The sequence below is a fragment of the Copadichromis virginalis genome, linkage group LG6 (assembly GCF_057382275.1).
Source record: "Copadichromis virginalis isolate Kocher_CV1m ecotype Utaka linkage group LG6, C_Virginalis_male_GT1.1, whole genome shotgun sequence".
NCBI classification, from domain to species: Eukaryota; Metazoa; Chordata; class Actinopteri; order Cichliformes; family Cichlidae; genus Copadichromis; species Copadichromis virginalis.
The window spans coordinates 5848643-5869633 of record NC_140623.1 but is presented as its reverse complement, the minus strand read 5'-3'; the positions used below and the strand labels follow the sequence as shown (position 1 = coordinate 5869633).

Below are 20991 nucleotides of genomic sequence, written 5' to 3'. Positions count from 1 at the left end.
TAGACTGAAGTGCACATAATGACCCCCACCCCCTCTGAGAAGTGGGTCATCACAAAATCCATTGGTTTTTGTTTTCAATTCTATGATTGCCCCTTCACCAACTGTCCAGTCTTTCAAGAAGCACACACACACACACACACACACACACACACACACACACACACACACCGTGCCATAATACAGCCGCATCTATGTTTTTCCTGTGGCAGGATTTTAGATTTAATATTAGCGATTTTGTGTCTGTGGCTGCTGATGGGGGACTTGTTTGTGCGCTTATCACAGCGCCTGCTGTCCATTTAATCTCTCCTTTGTGTTGTTGGTGTATGCGTGTGCGTGTGTTAGTCCTATAACGAGAATACGGGTGCACATACACATATAACAAACATACGTTACTGTGTCAGTGTGTCACATGAAAGGATTAAACCCTCAGCTTATGTAGCATCCAGCCTCAGTGACAATAACGTTCAGCTGCAAGTATTTTAACACGTGTGGGTGCTGCTCTGTGCTGCTCTATCAATTTTATCACGATAAAGAGCAATCATGACGCTCGGCGTTCAGGGGGCGGGGACTGGGGAGGGCTTGCAGGTGCAGAAGGAATACAATACGCTTGTAGGGTGATTGACAGCCCTGTTGTCCAATCACTGTTATTTTTATTGCGATAAGTCTGCTGTTGGACGCTGGCATCAGAGTTTAATAGTACTGAGAAATATGTCGCTCTTTGAGAGTCTGTTACCCAGTAATACTATGGATTTGTGAGAAGAACACGTAATTATTGTGGGATTACGTTTATTTGGCGGCCTCTCGGCGTTGCACGGGCCTGGATAAGTTACAAACCGAGCAGCCTCTTCTACGAACAGTTGGTCAAGCTAGCCGCCTGTAGTAAAATGACGGAAGACGTATCGGTGGGCTGCTAGCTGATTATTTATCTTTGAATTAGCCAGGAACTGGTACAGCTAGCTACCAAGACAAGACCCCATCACCGCTGAAAGGCTGGAGTATGGATTTCTGACGGATACAACGACTTTTCTGTCATTCTAACCGCAGGAAGAAAAAACATGACCAACAGTGAAACATCGGGTTTACTGTGTTTGGAACTGAACCTCGCAGGTGAGATGAATTGTTAGCTAGCTGCTAGCCAGGGTTAAGCAGTACAGACCTAGGTAGCTCACGGTTAGCTCATGTTAATGCTTACTCGGGCAGCAGCGTTATACTGAGCTTTAGCAGTCGGTGGAGTGCCTGTATGAATGGTATTTTTAGATGTCCACATAGCTCATAGTAGCAAGGCAGAGCCCGTGGCTGTGGCCGTACTCTCGCGTCCTGTGGCTCGGCTTCGTTTTCTCCATCCCACTCATTTCATGAAGATAGGCGTGTAAGCTAGCTACCACCGGAATTGAAATCTTAGCGAAATTTTCTCCAATCCCTTTGACGTTAGCACCATTCTCGGTGGCTAATGCTCTGCGTCCCCACCCCGGCTTCAGTGTGGGCTGTGTGTCGCTCACTCGGGGGCTCAGAACATTCCGTCAGCTTCTGCTTCCTGAGTATTGGCAGTGAAGCCCTGACACCACTGCACGGTGTCTCTGAAAGGATGGTAATGATAACGACCACCATGTTAACACTGGCAGCTTCACAGAGCCGTTTAGCGTGACGCCCTGTTCGTCTGTAAAGACCAGCCTGGCAGGGCCGAGTCTGGTCCGCTGCCCGCTTCCTTCATGTAAATCGGGCAGCCGCCTGGCTCTGCGGGATCAGCCGAACATCCCCGCGCTGCACTTGACACGTTACTGGGTTTTTTCCTTTTTCAACGCGATTAAAATGACAATTCACAGCCAGTGTTCGGAGATTATAATCTTTGAGTAAAAGCCATCCTTTTTCCACTTTGCATATATCAAGGCTCTGTCTGCTGCTGGGACTGCAGCAGGATATACACACCCAGTATCTGTGTGTGCATAGGTGCTGACAGCGCTGTAGGCTGCTTCAGATGGAAGGTGGTGCCATTGTGCTTGTAGGTTTTCTTGAAGGGTGGAGATTCTGCCTGATGGGAGCCTGAATCCACTGTGAAGTACTGACCAGCTTACATAAGACCCGTTGCTGAAAAGAGGAGAAACTTGTTAGAATTGTACAGGGTCTGTCTGTGGGTTATATGAAGCATTTCCATCTGTGTTTGCACCATTTTGCTCACGAAAATGTAAAGAAATGAGTGGTGGCTCAAGAATTTAGCGAAATACTCCTGGTGCTTTTGGATCCAACAGTTTTGAATGCTCCCTCAGGGTGACCACATACTGCAGTCCTGACATGTGCACTTTCATTTTATTTATTTTTTTTATAACTTTGTTCGATCAAAATGATGTTGTTTTTTCCCTGCCAATTAATCTCTAATAGAAACGGACTGATCCAGGCTTTAAGTGATCTGTTAAGTTTTCATAGCTAACGTTTGTTCACAGCAGTTATCGTAGTTTTATCATTTCTAGTTAGTTTTCAGACTTTTTGTTTTGAATTCAGTTTGGTTTTAGTTTCCAGAGTGGATTGTCTTATTTCCTCTTAGTTTTTATTGTTTCAAGATGTTTAGTTTCAGTTAGTTTTAGTCTTTTTAATCATTACTGTATGGAGGCCATGTGTCAGAGGAAAGTTTTTAAGAAAATTAGTATAGATGGTACAGTAAAAACCTGATTTTTGAAAGCAGATGACTCACGGTGTAATTGTAGACATCGAGAGTCTCAAACATGTCTGTCAACTCGTTGGGTAAGTTTATTTGTTTTATTAACAAACTAACAGATACAAATACTAAGGATATTTCCTCTAGACATTTAGTCTTTTTTTTTTTTTTTTTGTAAGTTTAGAAAACCATTTCAGTTTCTTTTTTTAAATCAAGTCTGGTTTTTATATAACTAAAATGTTTTTCACCTCCAGTAACTGGTTCCTCGTACCTTGATGTGAGAATTATAAAACATTGTCAGTCTGACGGACATTGAAATATAACTCATTCAGGCCTAGGTGGACCCTGGCAGACTGGCCGGCTTTACTCAGTTTCCAGAAATCCGGATTTACTCTGGTAACCACTGGGCATCTCGTATGGGAGCTGTAGTCTGCTACAAAGCCTACAACTCATCAACCCACATGCTTCAACCTGACGTCCACCCTAAAGGTCAGCTTAAAGCCAAGAACCCACACAAAAGACTGAGTGTGGCAGTGAGGGCACAGTCCCACTGAGGCAGTAAGCTAACAACTGTATGTGGAGATGCCCAACGAGCTGCTGCACTGATGTCCTCCACAGAAACACTCAGGAAGGGTCCGTGAGATCGACATTCCTCCGGTGTGACGTGCACGCAGGAAGTTGTAGTCCTGGCACTCGTATGCCATCACAGTGGCCTCCACCAGCACCTAATGTGCCAGTCAGTGATGTGGCATAAGCTTCCTTCATGAGATGAGTCCAGGATACAGAGCTGGTTCCCTTTTCCTAAACCTCTTAGTCCTACTCCCCGTTGAGGGGATTCCCACTTTCCCGGTCTGTGCACCAGGAAGTGTGTTGTGCCCAATGAGGGTAGGTCCTTGCTGCTCCACATGATCAGACTGTAAGCTAACCTGTGCAGTGTCACAGAGCGAGCGCGTCCCACTGTTGAGTCTGTCCTGACCAAGGCATGACTATATTTCAGGAATGGCAGGAAATGCCTGTAAACCAAAAAAACTGCCGTGAGCTCCAAGTGGCAGCAGCTTTTACGAGTGTGATGGAGGAGCTGGTTGAAGAGGGGATCAAATTCAGCCTCAGCATCTTAAACCATGTCCCTATACTAGCTTTCCCAGTTTGTTGCTGGGCTCTGCTGCAGTATCAGAAAGGCAGGGATTGGCCTGTGACGCTGCCAGTCAACGTTCTGCCAGCACACACACATGCAGGCAGTGCCGAGGGGGCGACGGTCTGTCCCCAAGACCCTTATTTTTAGATTTTGACTGTTCTCATCAAATTACCAGTAACACTTTTTACTTAGTTAACAAAAGTCACATACATAAACTAACCTGTAAAGCTACAGAGGTTTGGCCTGTGAGGTAGAATTACTCTTTGGTAGCACAGTCTGACAGCTTATCACAAGACGAAGCATCGTCAGGCCCTGTGTGATGGACCGAGCAGTGAAGGAAACTTAGGCACAGGTTAAAGTCCAAAAAAATGATTTTTTATTTAACCCTAAAAACATAATTGGTTAACTCATGCAAAAAGAATCAAAATCTTGGGCCCATAAAAGAGGTCAAAATGTCAACTTTGAGTAGAGTTTTGTTAACACAACTGATAACTCAAACAAACTGACCTAACTTAATGAGACAAAGGAGAAACTTAAATAGAGGCTGATCAGCCCACAAAAACAGGAGAAGGGCTAAAACACACAAAACCTAACTAAACATAATGAACTCCAATCCCCCCCCATGGTCCTGAGTTATGGCATGAACCAATTTGTAGTCTCCTTTAAAGCTCGCTCCGCCCCTTTTCCACGTCTTGGCTCCTAATCAAGGGACTGGAACAGCTGCAACTACGGTAACGCAGAAAACAAAAAGATCAATCATACATAACAGTGTAAACTAAAATGTGCGCACTTATTTTAGAATGCAGCGTTATGTGGATATGTGAATTAACTCTAAACCAAAACCAGTTATTTATTGTCCTGTAAATTAATTCCTATATTTAAAGAAAGACATGTGAATGCAAGGTTACTTATAAGCCTCCACACTAACATGGTGGGTATTACCACTGTGTGGCTGTAGGTGCAGCCATCACACCCTGGAAGCACCAACTGCAGTCCGTGGGCAAACTTTGAAGTTGACCATAAAATGATTTTCTGTTTTTGCCATTATACTTTCCATTTGAAGTTTCAGTGTACACTTAAACACGGAGAGTCACACTCTGTCAGATTAGTTCCCTCATTGTCTTTTTCATAGATTTTTACACTTGCAGCATAAGATGGACATTCTTGCTGCCTTCTCCCATCCAAATGCAGGATTACTTCCCAACTCCCTGAATTGGTTCTTGGTCCCCTGGGAAAATCCCTGCTGTGAAACATAAAACATGTCTTCTCATTATTTGATTTGTAAGCAGCACTGCTGATCAGAACAGTCTGAGGAGGTAGTGTTTCCAGCACCACTGACTGCAGCATCTCGAGTTACTGTTTTCTTAATAAAAGTGAATGCAGTCAGTCAGTAATTCCACAGCAGCAGCGTTTGATCCTATTGATCAGTGACAGCTGATCAGTGAATGCAGCTCCCAAAGGCTGTGGAAAATAATAGTTTCTCTTCCTGTTCTTACCACTATAGGAGCATCCTGACCAACCGTGGGACTGGATTCAGCTGTTTGTGACTCCGGACAGATTCTACTGTTCCAGTGTTTCATCTGTTTACCCACCAGACGAGGAAACGTGTTTGCATCCTGAGGAATACTCAGTACACAGCTGGCCTTTGGAACCTCTATTTCCTACATATTAAAGGCACCACTTTTCCCTTCTTGTTGAGGTTGTTTTTAGGGCACGGCTCTGGAGAGACTGTAACCTCCACGGGATTGTTGTGGGGAGGGTGTTATCAATGCCTCAGTGCTCTGCTAGGGAAGGAAGTGGAGGGACGTCCCTGGAGGAGAGGGCACAAAAACACAAAACTGCCTGAAGCTGGGATGCCCGACATTTCTGTTGCATAACTGACACCCATGAAACCATCGGAGGAACAGAGTAGGTCCGTGTTGCCATGGCTGGCTGATGTGATACCACTACCTGTTTACACATAGCCCGGGCCTCCCTGTTTGGCTCTTTCTCAACACTTCCAATACTAATGAAAAGGATACTAATGGATGGTCTACTGGATTTTCCCCCAGTTGTTTTGGAAAGTGTTACCCACTCACAAACTGCCTCCTGTCTTGCGATCACATCTACAGTGCAGCTTGCAGGTGTGGTGGTTTGAATCGGCCACCAGCGGGGTCTAGGGATGCCCCGACACAAGAAAACCAGGCTACTCCATTGGCCCGCTTACAGACTGCTGTTTCTAATACAAGTCCTGGACTGAAGGCCAGTCGGGGTTGATGCATTTTTTAAATTTAAAGCCTGTCCTCGGATCGTTCCCCTGACCTGAGAACATTTTGCTAGTGTGGACGAGCTTGTTGCTGATGTGAAGGACTCGGCTTTTAAAAAACACAAAGCAGTGACATTTTCATCCAGTGCTTTATTTTTCATTCACACTTTTCTTTTTAAGCCTCATCACATTTCTCACTGCTTGCTACCCAAACAGCTCCGCCTCTGCGCTCACCCTTCTCCTATTTGAGGACCAATCAGGCTGCGAGGTTCTGTTACAATTTGAGTTTTTTCACAGCACCAAAGTACTAAATAGTTTTTGTTTTTCACAATTAGCCATTCTCCATTTAAAACTGTACTCTTATCATTTTGCCAATTTTTTTTGTTTTGTTTTGTTGACGTTTGCGGACCAGTTGTTCTGGGACCTTTGGGAAAGACCGCCTTCTGTCGTATTCATACTTGACTGACACGTTGGAATAAACAGAATAGAACTTTAGCGTGTTTGCTCGTGGCACACGGTGGATCAGGCACCTTCCTCTTTACGTTCAGTGGCTTATTTGTGCAGCCTGTCTTCCCACCTGTTTTTTTTTTTTTTTTTTTTTTAGGCAGACGGGGAAACGAGGCTTTTACAGCACAGACCTGTAAGCTTACTTTAATCTGTCACAGTTGATCAGGATTGACCTAAGAACCTGAGATAACAAGCATCCAGCCCTCCTCCCATCTGAGCGTGCAGTAAAGCATTTTTCTCTTTTCCATCTCAGAAGTGAAACCTTCCAACTATTATCGACAGTCCCTGCACACCAAACCCTCTCTGTACACGTAAGGGAACGTTTAAGGCTGATGATAAATGACTTTGGATAGCAGTTAGTGGACACACACATCACTACTAACAGGAAGTGATGCCAGGCAGTAGTAGTAAGAGCGGAGGGCGGGGTCCATCCTCGTCCCCCCTCCCTCATGCTGTAGTCCCGTCCAGCAGACCCCTGCGACCTTCACGCTACGTTCCTGTGTCAGCAGCAGCGTTCTTCCTCGTCGGCTCCACCACGCTCTTCTTCTGTTTCACGTGAGTGCAAACACTGCGCACACACACAGTTCATGGGCTGTGATCATTTCCATTGTTTTATTGCTCCGTTTGGTTATTTTACAGTCAGCGTTGTATGTTTGGGTAGCTCAGACCTTCCCAAAGTGTGGGGCCCGCCCCCTAGGGGGGGGGCAGAGCCATTGCAAGGGGGGGGCGCGGCATGAAAAGGGGAAAAAAAACCCCAACAATGCTTGGACACTGCTAGCACGGGGCTCCCACACAAACACAAAGCAGGAGATGAAGCGTCGCTGAATATGTTTCCAAACCAACTTCATTCTGAGCCAAAGACTAGAAAATCTGGTGAAGCAAATCTGCCCTTTGGCTTCACCTGCACAGGTGCTGAGGTAGGTCTCCCTGCAGGTTCCCCTTCTTCAGGAGCAGCGCTGGGCTGTTTAAATCACAGACAAACAGGATCCCACATTCTTGATCTTTAGTTCACAAACACTTGTTGTAATGACTAACTGCTCCTGACATGTTGGAGATGTTTGCTCTTTATACAGTAAAGTTACAGCAGGATACAAATAACATCAGGCTGATCCTGCCACAGTTTGTTCCCCCGGTTCAAATCACAGACAAACAGGATCCCACAGCTGTTTATGTTTTTGAACACATTTTGCACAGAGAGAAAAATGTATTGATAGCAATGTTGAACATTATTACACAGGAAAAAACAACCACATGTAAAACAATCACACTGTGACGCCTCTGCCTTTGTAAATGGAGGGACAGTAACTGCGTGTAAACCTGCAGATAGAGACAAAATACTGTTCATCTGGGGCCCGTTCTTCGTACCTCGCTAAGTAAGTTAGCTGGATTTGATTATTGATGATTTCGCGTGATCCTGGATCGTTCGGTTCTCCGAAGCTCATCCGGGACTTGCTGTCATAGCAACAGAGCCGTAAGCGTAAACCTGCTCGGGAGCAGGTTTACTTTATGTAAACAGGATTAGATCGCGGCCACGCAGGTATGTCCGCTTCATTTATACGAAAGCAACAGCGATATTCCACCACTGTTTCACCATAAATAAATAACATCAATGTAACTAAAGATAATGCAGCACCTGATCCATTTATTGATGTCACACAGATACATACAGGTCATTTCCTAAAAAAGGGAAATGTACTATTAACATTCTATTACATGTATGTGATTATTACAGATGTAATCCATATTTCAGAGTAGTAATTGTAAATTACTTCGTGTAATCAAGATGAGAGACCACGGCTATAAAAGCGAAGGTGGATTTGGGAAGTCTGTCGCAGCCATGTCCTGTCCGTTTACGCGAGCAGCCCATTGCGGAAGGTGCAAGATTGATAAGGAGAGTCCTCAGAATTCAGCGTATATTGCGGGACAGACAGGATCCTTTAGCTCAGCGCGACAGTGTGCTCATAGAGAGATATCGATTTTCCCGTGAGGGTATTATTTACTTAACCAACTTGTTGACGAGGGGGTGCAGGACCACCACCTGTCTTTTTTTGCTCTGCCCTTTTCTTGGTTGCTGTTATGAACAAACTAACAGATTATTCCAGGGTCTCTTTCCAAGAGACGACAAGCAATATAAGTGATAAATATTACCATTCTGTAGAATATTCTTATATTTCACTTTTACTTGTTCCCATGTTCTAGTGGGTCCTGTCGTGGCTCTAATGTGAAAGGATATAATGTAATATAATATAATATGATATAATATAATATAATATATTATGATATAATATAGTGTAACATAATAAATTTACCCTACCGCCTACTGGTGATGGCCAGAGGGGCCGATGGCGCGATATGGCAGCCTGGCTTCTGTCAGTCTGCCCCAGGGCAGCTGTGGCTACAACTGTAGCTGCCTCCACCAGTGTGTGAATGTGAGAGTGAATGAATAGTGGCATTGTGAAGCGCTTTGGGTGCCTTGAAAAGTGCTATATAAATCCAATCCATTATTATTGTTATTATTAAATCACTTACGAGTTTAATTTGTCAGCAACTTTCTGCCAGCCCTCTCTCCTTGCTTTTGCAGCCTTTGCAGTGTTCCCTTGCGTTTTAATTAAACTCTGAAACTCCTGAAATCCCTCAATCAAGAGTTCTTGCTCTGCTGCCGAAAAATACCGAGCGCGCTCCTTCGACATTTTCGCCGACCAATCAAAGGGTTGCCGATCAATGTTTCTACTATCGATGCGTAGCCCCTGTTAAGCCACCCAGTGATCTCACATTACTTCATCCAGCTGTACTAATCGTCAACAACAGGTGTGTTTGGAGAACCGGAATAGAGAGCTCAAAGTTAGCGCGATGATTTGATCTTGGATGTAGTAAGCGAGGTACGAAGAACGGACCCCTGAATATCTGCCATTCTGCAGTTCATCTCATGTAAACAATAACGTGGCCACAGCGTGACGTGGAAAAAGGCACATACCTTTGACGTTGCATGACGAACTCTGTATTCCTCGTCCACACGTAAACGCAAAAAAGGAGTTTTAAAAAATCTCAGTTTTCGGTGAATTGAAACGCCGTTTACGTGGACGAAACAGCTGCGTGTTCAAAATCACCCGTGTAGGTGCGGACGCAGCGTGACAGAGTTAGTAGTTTATTTTATTACTTCCTGCAGATTACTTGTATTTGCTTAATTGTTCACTAAATGTTTGAGGTGTGAAATAAACAGCAATGGAGCAAAATATGGGCGTGTGGTTGGAGGAAGGTTTTTTTGTTTTGTGGGGGGGGGGGGCATTTTTCTTGTGAAACAAAGGGGGGCCCAGCAAAAAAAGTTTGGGAACCACTGGGGTAGCTAATGTCACTGATGCCTTTCACTTACCTGGATAAGCACAGACATGGATATCTGTCCCTGTGAGAACATTCACTGCCACTCAGAGTGTAACTGCCACAGCTAACCCTTACCCCAGTGTTTCCCATAGAAATGTATGTTACAGGTCTGTGTATGCAAAATGAGGTGCATCTAAATATATTAAGTAACAAAGGATATATTTATTATTTATCAAGTAAAAGAACAATAATCCACTGCCTGCGGACGCTCTGTAAAGAATGAGGACTGAACATTGTCTGAAGTTGCCCTTTCACATTAATACATGTTATAATTAGTGCTGTCGATAGATGAAAAAAACTTAACTAATTGATCTCAGTTTTCTGTAATTAATCGCAATTAATCACAATTACTTGATCAATACCCTGGTTGCAATTACATTTTTTCAGCTTTATATTTAAGCTTTTAAAAGACATTTATACAATATAATGAAGTAAATGCAGAATGTTAAATGCTTCAATTCAAAGAGAATAGTTTTCTTCAGTCTTTCAACACAGGTTCTTTCCTGTGAGAGTTCAGACGAGTTAAGAGAGTTAAGACGGACTTTTGAGAGAGAGGGAGGGAGGGGGAGAGGGATATATATATATATATATATACACACACACACACACACACACACACACACACACAGACAGCATCGTCAGAAGGACGAGCGCAGGGCAAGCTAGCGAGACAGAAGTTAAGCTCTCCTTGCAACATGGCAAATTGAACCTCCCCCACCCTCATTCAGATCTGGCGTTTGGAATTATTTTGGTTTTCATGTGACGTATGACCCTGAAGGTAAGCGCGTCATGGACTAAAATAAAACAGTATGTTGGATGTGCCACGCAATGCTCAATTACATGGGTGGGAACTAGTGCGTTAGCGCAGTTAGCTCGTTAACATGTTGACGCTGTCCAGCCCCACGCACGGGGCGATCAGGGGTAGCTTGTTAACGGAGATTTGCCGTGTTGTGGCGTTAACGTCATTTCAGATTAACGCTGACAGCACTAGTGGGAACACAACGAATATGACTGCACATTTACGCCGACATCATCCTAGTGCAAAGACAAGTGGAAGCAGACAAAAACAACAAGCATGCATGCTACAAACTTTACCCGAGTCATTTAGACAGCCGTTAGCACAGGATTCTCCTTATGGGGACCTGATATGTTTAATATGCTGCTGAGAATATAGCCCAAAAGAAGCGTCTAGTACCAACTCCAAAACACAACAGAAGTGCTCCAGCGCTTCAACGTAATATTACTGTTTTGTGTGTGTATAAGGACCATAAATGGCACCTGTTAAGAGACATGGTTACTAGTGATGGGATTTCCGGCTCTTTTTAGAGAACCGGCTCTTTCAGCTCCGAACCGGCTCTTCAGGTTGTTCTTTGCTTTAATTTATTATTAACAATAATATAAAATTATGCACAAAAGGAATTACTAATGTAAAAAAAGTGGTTTTATTTATATATGTTTATATATAAATATATGCGGTGGCCCCTAGAGACAAAGCACGTACAAACTCCAAAACACATCCCTAGCGTTAACTGAACTTCCAAAACAGAGCTACTTAAATTACACAATTGAAAGCATGTGTGTATTGTTTGTGTATTTGTACACAAGCACTCACATATATTCAAATAATAAAAAAAATAAAAAAAAAGGTTCATTTACCTGTTACTACCACACACCAGATCCGGTCGTTGGTACTTGCTGGCTTGTGTAGCCACTAGGTAACAAAAGCTCAACACTGCCCCCTAGCATCCTGGAGCACTTCTGTTGTGTTTTGCTGCGGAGTTTGTATGTGCTTTGTCTCTAGGGGCCACCGTAAATATACTTTTATTTATTCACTCCACATAAAATGTAATAAATAAATCATATAATACAAAAACCAACTATTCACATTTCAACTTTTAACTATTTAAATTTTCAGCTTTTTTCTTTTAAACAAATTTAAAGTGAAACAACACAAAACACTGCAAACCACAACACAATTAAGTATAAATTACAATATGAAAACAAAAAGAAGATGCACATTCTCTGTCATATGGACCTGCATGAATAAACTTTCTGAATCCTTTATCACCTGCAACTGAAAATAGTTGTGGATGATTACTATACCTTTCTAATGTGACGTTGTTGTCCCTGCTCTCTTTCTCTCTCTGTGCTACTGCGAGTGTAACTACCGCCCCTCCCCCCTCTGCCCAGCGTAAAGCACACGGCTCGCATGCGGAGTGAAGCGGAAAAAAGTGCGAGAGGGAGAGAGAGAGGGAGGGTGAGAAAGAAAAAAGAAAAAAAAAACCCCACGGCTCCCAATAAGGAGCCGGCTCACGTCAAAGACCCGGCTCTAAGAGCCGTTTCGTTCGCGACCGAAACATCACTACTACGGTAGCCGTAATGCTCCGACAATCCATCAAGCGCTGCAGCTCCGTAGCTTAGCAAAGTCGAACTAAAACATTTGTTGACAGATTGCTGAGCGCCATGTATCACATAAAAACGGTTTGCGGTCAGTAAGCACAACCAGAATTCATACATAAGGCGCGCTGTCGATTTTAGGCCATGCATGTCGTTAGCGCGGTTAGCTCACTAACACGTTGACGCCGTCCAGCCCCACGCACGGGGCGATCCGCGGTAACTCGTTAACGGAGATTTGCCGTCTCCATCTTGTCCTTGCCTGCAGGTGAAGCGATGGGGGAGAAGGGGGAGTTGTGTTCAGTGCAGGAGAGGCGAGGCTCAGTAACGTTGCGTAGAGACAAAAGTGGACGAAAGAGAGGCAAACTTGTGGCTCCACAAGTATAATTATAACGTAACATAGACTATATCGATATGAAGGATATTGTCACATCTTATATCTCGTATGAAAATATATCAATATTTTTTTAAAAACCTCGATATATCGCCCAGCCCTAAACCAAAGCTGTGTAAAGCGCCTGTTCTCAGTGATATTAACACGTCTGCAGTTTGTTGCGATCCACTTGGCGTCAGTCAGTGTCCGAGGTAGACTTACTGAGTCCCCGATGCTCCCTGAGTGGTTTGTCGCAAAGTGCTAGCAGCATCCCCGGCTAACGTGTGCTTCGTGTCAATGTGATATTTTAAGCTGGAAGTGATTCGGTGAAAAGAAAATTCCTTCTTGCACAATGTGCATAATACTTTATGTCAGCCGACTGTTCCGTCTTATTTGTTTTAATGGTCAAATGTCCAATCGAGAGGGCTGATGTGCGTTTATCATCTTCCTACTGAGTTGATTGGTTCAGTTGCCCGTCACTACCAGACCTATTGCCCAGTCGGGCATGTGGGGAGGTAACTGTACTTGGACAAACTGCATGAAATGCGCTGACAGAAACATTTCAGGGATTTTGAGGCATTCTGCACTCCAGATGCGTTAAATGTGTGAAAAATTTTAATCGCATTGACTGTGATGGCAGATTAATTTGTGTAAATGCGTTAATTAGTTATATTATGATGAAAATATCAGATGCAATCATTACATTTGGTTTTGGCTGCACATGCAGGACGTAGAGATTCATTTATGACCAAACATGAGGTTTAAAACTCTTTTCTAAACTCTTCAGCACCCTGTGGCACGTATGTCACTCTCTCTGACATTAAAAGTTAGGCAAATAGACAAACGAGTGCACACAAACTGAGCATGAATATTTCATGCAGCAACCTGGGAGCCAAAAGTCATTGTTTAACTTAAACTAATGAACATTTTAAAGTGTTTTTTCCAGCCGTACGTGAGTAATTAAGTCAAATGTGACTATCACATGTAAACGGAGTGCATACCTGTAACATGTTCCAAAGAGCGGCCGTGTTGTTCTGCTTCAGCAGGATTACCAACCATTTCACACTCTCATGCTCATGTGTTCCTCCCTAATGTTTAACATATAAAACCAGAGTCGCTCCTCTTCTTATGAATGTTGGGAGCACTGGTCTTTAATCTTCTGCTTCCTGCCTGCTCTTCATTCAGGTGGTCAGTGAATAAGGGGCGGGTTTAAAAATCGATTTTAGTTTGAATAAAGTGACATCGATTCATTAAATCCTGAATCGATTTTTAAATATAAATGTATTTTGTCAGAAATGCCAGAATCTCAGCTTAAAGCTCACAAAACTACGTCAACAACCGGCGAACAGCTAAAACAGGAAATGAGCGCCGGTAGTCCACGGAGTCCACAGCGTGGATCGTGGACACGTCGGGTGCTGAACGCAGACATCTCACAGATTCTGATGCTGCAGGTTGAGTAACTCCGACTAAAACTGACTGAACCAGCAGCAAAAGGAGATCCAAACTACACTTCATGTTTGATAAGCATCGTCATCTCGGACCTTTGCTGTTTTGCTTCCACCACGATAAAATCACACTTCCTGCACAGCTCTCTCTGTACTTCAAGAACAGTTTCCCGCCTCAGATCTGTTTCTGCATTACTCTCTGCTTATTAAGCATCAGCCTACTGTTGTCAAAGAAATGTAAACTTTTAAAAATTATACCAAATTACAAACTCTCAGCTGTGTCTCTGATCAAACTCTGTAACTTTGCTCCGCTTCTCTTCAGCAGCATCAGCTAATGTTCAGATGTTGATTGGTGGATTTATTATCTGCTATAAAAGCCCGGCCAGGAAAATCTCCTTCATGTTTTATCCTCAGTTCCTTTGACTCAAAGACATCTGCTGTGATGTTCACACCTCTGAAGTCTCACAGCGTCAGCTTTGTTTGTATACACAGATACAAAAATGTGGACATGTACTGATAAATGATCAGAGTTATAATATTTCTGAATCGAATCGGGAGCTTGTGAATCAGAATTGGATCAGTGGTAGAAATCAGTGACGACGCCCAGCCCGACACTTAATCTTGTTCAATAATCAACTTTGATTCAAACTCTTCTTCTTTTTTGTACCTGAGCCACAGCACGTAGCTAAATACTGCCAGTACCACAGACGATCCACTCAGAATGATTCTCACTCACTAGCATATCCATGGTGGTGGGAACAGAGTTGGTGATGAGCAGGTTTCACGAACACAGCTGTTGGTTTACGTGTGCGTGCAGAGCGAGAACATTTCTGTGCACACGTTAATGAATGAGGCCCAGCACGTCCAGTTAGGGTTGTGCTGATGGACGCCGCGTCACAAATCATTGATGGTCAAAGTAAGCAGTGGTAGCTCGCTAGTCCAGACCATTTCAATTTCACTGCTCCTCTAATGCATTCTAGTTTTAATAATAATAATTATGACTATAACAACACTGTATTATAATGATGATGATAATTTCAATCTGCATTGGTACGGTTTCCTCCTGCCCAGACACACAAAACGTGTGTGTGTGTGTGTGTGTGTGTGTGTGTGTGTGTGTGTGGCACTGGTCTATCATCATCAAATAAAAGAAAGCAGAGGAATTTTGTGTGTGATGTACTTCAGTGCTCCACTGTAGTGTGACGGTGCATCTGCAGAGACACTTGTTTCCATTTTTGCCTCTTACCTGTAAAAGGCCAATGGAGTCATTGGCTGCTGGGCGGCCACTGAAATGATCCCATCGGTGTATCTAGTAGGAGTCTGAGGGCTAGCACTAGCTGCCAGTATGTATTTATTTTATCCCACTGGTGGTTTTTGTCCCAAAGCTATAAACACTGTGCCATGTGCACGTTGTGTGCTTTGTGGAGGGTGGATAACCTCCCCTGCTACATGGTGGGAATGTTGTCGTCCACTGGTGATGCCAGAGGGGAACAAAAGGACCATGGGAGTATTGAGCAACCTCACCCCCAATTCATTGTTGACATTAACCCCTTAACTCGCCAGGATGTTCCCAACAGGTTCACTTACCTGCCACACACATGATAGCATACATTTAGGGGGGTAAGCAGACTCTGTGAGTGTGAGAATGCTAAGCCAATGAGGTTACAGACTATTATCAGTAATCTTGCAAACACCTCACTCTGGTGTGCACGTGTGTCAGGAAGTGTGAGGAAAAAATAGTGGGCGTGTGTCCTCTGTAGGAGAAACATGAATATGTCAGATTGGCGTGCGTGCGTGGGAGAGGGGGGCTCATTATGGTGGTCAGTCAGCTCTGTGCATCAGATTAGTGAAGAGAAAATAGGCCAACATCTGTCACCCTGACAAAAGCTCATCATCTGGTCTGCCACTCTTTGTTCCCCTGCTGTATTCTGTCATGTTGCCGTGTATGACAGTTAAAATGGAGATGGTCTTTTTATGATCCCAGTGTCTAATAACTAACAAAAAACAAAAACGCCCCACACAAGTTCAGGATCAGAAAGATCCAGATTTTAAAATCATGATTGTTACCATCCAGGATCACATAATTCATGTTGCTTTTGTTTTTCAAAGGCGTCCAGCACTGGACCACTCGCATCCAGAGTGGTTTATTCTTTATTGTTTGTTCATTTATTTCAAACATGTAAACAATATACAGGTACATGTAGTAAAGAAAATAAGAGAGAAAAAAATACTATACAAAAGTCAATACTTTTCAATATTGCTACTGTTCTGATTCATTTACATGCAGGGCTCGCAAACTTTCAAAACCCCTGGTAGCCCTTCGGGCAGGGACTCGTCAGTTTTAGCCCAAAATAAATGTAAGTAGCCCGAATAAAAAAGAGAGCAATTTTTTGATTGATGTTTTGTTTCTGTTACAATATTATACATTAAAGTATAATATTGTAACAGAAACAAAACATCAATCAAAAATAGTTTAAACACAAATTACAACATTGTATAAAAATTACAATCATCAACTCAAACACTTGGTTCTAATTGAACAGAAGTTTCTATGAACTTGTAAGAACTGTGTAGGACTTGAATCAGTCTGTCAGAGCCTCAATCTGACATTTCCACTGAAGTCACGGGTAAGAGACAAGTGGAACCAAGATCGAGGCCGTTTGCTTTTGAAGTTTGCACAGACTGCTGCATTGTGCCAGTGGTCGTTCACTCTTTGCAACATAGTAGCTGTTCTAAACTGATTTTCAGGTTTATTTTTAGTTTGTTATTTGCAATTGGTGTTTGTTCTGGGAAAGATATTGCAGACTGAGCAATAATGCATTTCTTGCATTTCTCATGGGTTCTAATGGGGCCTTTCTTAACTCATTCACTGCCATTGACGTCTATAGCCGTCAATTGCAGTGTATGAGTCAATGGGTTTAACTCATTCACTGCCAATGGCTGGCAGTGAATGAGTTAAAATAACTGGTCCCAGTAACAAAGGCGCTTGTCAGTTCAGAAATCGAGAGAAAACCAACAACACACCCGGCAGAACATTATGTTATTTACACGGGTGCACATAAGTGGTCCGCATGTGCGCATTCGCTGTCAAAATAAAAGACGCGCACCAGATAAGAAGTTGCAGCGCGCGTTTGCGTCCATATAAAAGGCTGTTTTTGTCCTAGAGTGGGATTTTCACGGCACATTCTGCACCACATCTCTGTGCGTTCATCATTTGTTTGAAGCCAGCTCACCTCCTGCAACCACTTTTCCGAGAATACGCGCTTCTTTTGTGGTTCGGACTCCTTCTGACATTTCTTTGGAGGTGGAGGAACATCACAGTAATTGCTTAAAGGAGCTTCTTGATATCTTTAAAAGTTCTAAACAAATGTCTGTCCTCCTCCAGAAAATCTTATGTATGCAAACACGCGTTGCAACTTCTTATCTTGTGCGTGTTTTTTATTTTGACAGCGAATGCGCACCTGCGGACCACTTATGTGCAGCCCTGGTTATTTAGCTCGTCATATTGCAGCCACAGAAATTCTTTTGTCCATGAAACCATAAAGCTGCCCTTTCTTTTTGCCTTATAGTCTGATTTGTCATAACTTTTCCGTTTTGTGGTAAGCTTTTCTTTGGCTGTCACTTCTTCACCCTGACCTGTCTTATTTGGCTCAGCAGAACTAAAATATATGTCTGTCTGTGAAGGTTCTCAGTCATCCAGGTCATCGTAGTGAAACATATATCCTGCTGCTTTTACACACTCACTCACATAAGCTCAGCGATTCTCTGCGCGATCAACCTCTCACATGTTTAAGCTGCGGGAGATTTCACTTGTCATGTTTGCATAGTAAGCTAACGATTAATAAGACGATGTCAGAGGAATTGGTGCACAAATTATCATCACTCACAGATCAGTGCTGTCGCTCTCTATACACAGTTCGCACGATTGCAAAGTGAAAGCAAAAAAACAAGCGCAAATTCAAACGCGACTTCAATATGTCACATATTGACAGTGGCTCACCGATGCCAATGACATAATTACCCAGCTACATTTCTGAAAGAATGCAAAAGCATTGACATATATTTTTCCTTCCTACGATAGGCCAACGGGCAGGGCAGAGATAGATTTTGGTAGCCCGACTGAAAAAATCGCTAGCCCCGGGACGTCGGGCTAGCGATTTTGCGAGCCCTGACATGTTGAAAGTGAGTGGGAAGAAGTAAACACTTATTTAATCCCACCCCTTTGCCATGAGTTATCAGTTAATATTTAGTCAGCTTCCTCACTGATATAATCTGTAATTAAAATAGTGAACATCTATCTATCGATCGATCCCTGCAGGAGCACACCAGGGTGCTGTTCTGATAGATCCAAGAATAGACAAATAGTGGAAGTTAGCAGAACAGCTCCTTTATAAACATTTTCCTTAGAAAACACATGGTGCTGCAGCTTTGCTACAAAGACCGCAGCCTCACGTTTAACGACACTCAGCTCTAACAGTTCTGTAATGCATTTGTTTGGACATCTCCAACGTGAGGCTTGGTCTTGTTTCAGGTGTCCGTGGCTTTCAGAGCGTTTCTCAGTGGCCATCCCCATCTACAATGGCATCATCTTCCTCTTTGTTTTGGCTAACTTCTGTATGGCCACATTCATGGACCCTGGCATCTTCCCCCGAGGTGAGTGCACGGATGGTTGAATGAATGCCTTTAATGCTGGGTGTCACCAAACAGGTAAGTTGTGTCGAACAGGCAGGACTTGGATGAAGTGATGGATTAAAGCTGCAGAGCGCAGCAGCACCTCAGTGAGGCGCGCTGCACAGGAAGCGTGCCGCGGCTCAGTCGTTGGGATGTCTCATTGTGGTGTGAGGTCTGTTCATACTATTGAGATGGATACAGTGGAGCTGTGAAGTTTAGCAGCAGGCATCATTTAAGGTCGCGTGTTCATTTTAATCCGATTCTCCTCATGTAAAGTAAGCTTTGACACGGTTTTTAGGTTTGATTAGTTGTTATCATTTAGATCATTATGGTGAACACAACAACAGCTAACAGATAAAATAATGTAATTATTACGGAACATAAACATTATGAGTTTTGGATAACGTGTGTTGTTAGTTATATTAAACATTTTAAAACTGGCCTCACAGCTGGCTACAAAAACCGTTCGTGTTGTCCACATCTGCATGCGGTCGCCTCGCCCCGTCGTCCACGCTGCTGTTCTGGATTTGACTCTTTATTTGGTGGGATTAGCTCTCCACACTGTGGATTCTCTGCTAGGATCCCCACAGTTCAGAACTTCCGTCCACCCAGTTGTCCATGCGTTCAGTCACACGCTCTGCTTTTTTATTTAACTGCAGTCCTCTGTGTTTTTAGCTAGCTATCTCTGGCTCATGTCAGAGCAGCCTCTTATCAGAATGTGTGTTCCTAGGCAACCCAACACCAGTGAATTTACATTATATTTTACATTCATTTCTGTTTTGTTTTTTATTTCTTTTGATCTGAGTCTGAGGTGAAAAGTCTGACACGAAATATGAGATGATGAGGTTTCAGTGTAGTCACAGGATTGTTAAAATACCGAGGGGTCAGAGGGCCCTTTGTTTGACTGACACGGAGAGGCGACCCGTGACCCTTTCCACACGACTGGCTTGTTTGAAACTGTAAAAAACAGTTGCTATGAAAGAGTAAATAGTTTCTACAGACTGAAACCTTCTTTGTAGTCCATCATTTGAACGTGGACGCCTACGGTCAAACTCGGGTGGACTGAGTGGGCAGCTGCGAGCTTTGGCACTTTCACTGTCTCACTTTTGACCAATAGATCGTCAGTTTTAGGATTGTGTGTGTTCTCTGTGCAGCCGAGGAGGACGAGGACAAAGAAGACGATTTCCGCGCTCCACTGTACAAGACGGTGGAGATCAGAGGGATCCAGGTCAGGATGAAGTGGTGTTCAACCTGCCGCTTCTACAGGCCGCCACGCTGCTCCCACTGTTCTGTCTGTGACAACTGTGTTGAGGTGTGTTTGACTTTTTACATTTACTCATTTATTCTTCATATGAACAGTCTGAATGTTGCACGCTGAGTAAGCCTGCACTATAAACAGCCCAGTTTGATCTGAAACAGTCTGAATCATTGTATGCGTCTGTGGTTAGTGAGCCGTGTCCACAACTCTGTGATTTTCACACTTTCAAACCCTCGCCCGGCTGGTTTTGGCATGTGGTTATCATCATTGTTATAAATCTTTAGATGTGTTTAGAAGATGTAACTCAAGGACATGTCTTTGCTCTGCAGCTGTCCTGTTAGTGTATGATGGAAGGAGGAGTGTCAGTGTTGATGGGTGCAAACGAGTTGGACAGCCTGTAGTCGTCCTTTGAATAACACGGTACTCCAGCTCAAGCACGACCTGTAACAGGAGTTTACTGCAGTTTTGGACCTGAAAATGTTTCAGTATCTACTCCTTACTTACACTCCTTCCACTGGGCACGTGTGTAGCCAAACTGTAGCTGATGCTAAGCCAGTGAAAATGGTCTTGATGGGCCTCTCAGGCTACATACGTGTTTGCTAATGGTTTCCACAGAATGGCTGCCTCGTGTCCATCATCAGGCAAGACAGCAGTGACGCACCTCTATCTGTTCGCTGTCTCAGAGACATGACTCTAAACTCAGTGCACAATCTTAAATGGCCTGATATGTTCACACTGCAGCCTTCTACTGCAGAGGACAAGCTGAAGATGATGATGGCACCTCTCGTGCCGATTGCAGTTTAAATATTTAGAGGTGTCATTGCAGGTGTGTCAACATGACGTTTGAGCCGAGTTTAAGTTCTTAAGTAACTGTGTGTGGAACAGAACCTGACGACGAATAGGCTTTAAAAGCCAGGAAACATTATTTGGGCACA

At 43.5% G+C, this 20991-nt stretch overlaps 1 protein-coding gene across 1 annotated transcript in view; it reads left to right on the top strand.

The window, feature by feature from the left end:
- The first annotated feature begins 611 nt into the window (after positions 1-611).
- The window catches only part of zdhhc5a (zDHHC palmitoyltransferase 5a), a 33423-nt gene continuing 13043 nt past the window's right edge, over positions 612-20991 (top strand). The window contains exons 1-4 of the mRNA XM_085458352.1: positions 612-1107; positions 5290-7092; positions 18659-18780; positions 19953-20110. Coding sequence (XP_085314478.1) covers positions 6929-7092; positions 18659-18780; positions 19953-20110 — 444 coding nt within the window. The 5' untranslated portion in view covers positions 612-1107; positions 5290-6928. The remainder of the gene's footprint in view (positions 1108-5289; positions 7093-18658; positions 18781-19952; positions 20111-20991) is intronic.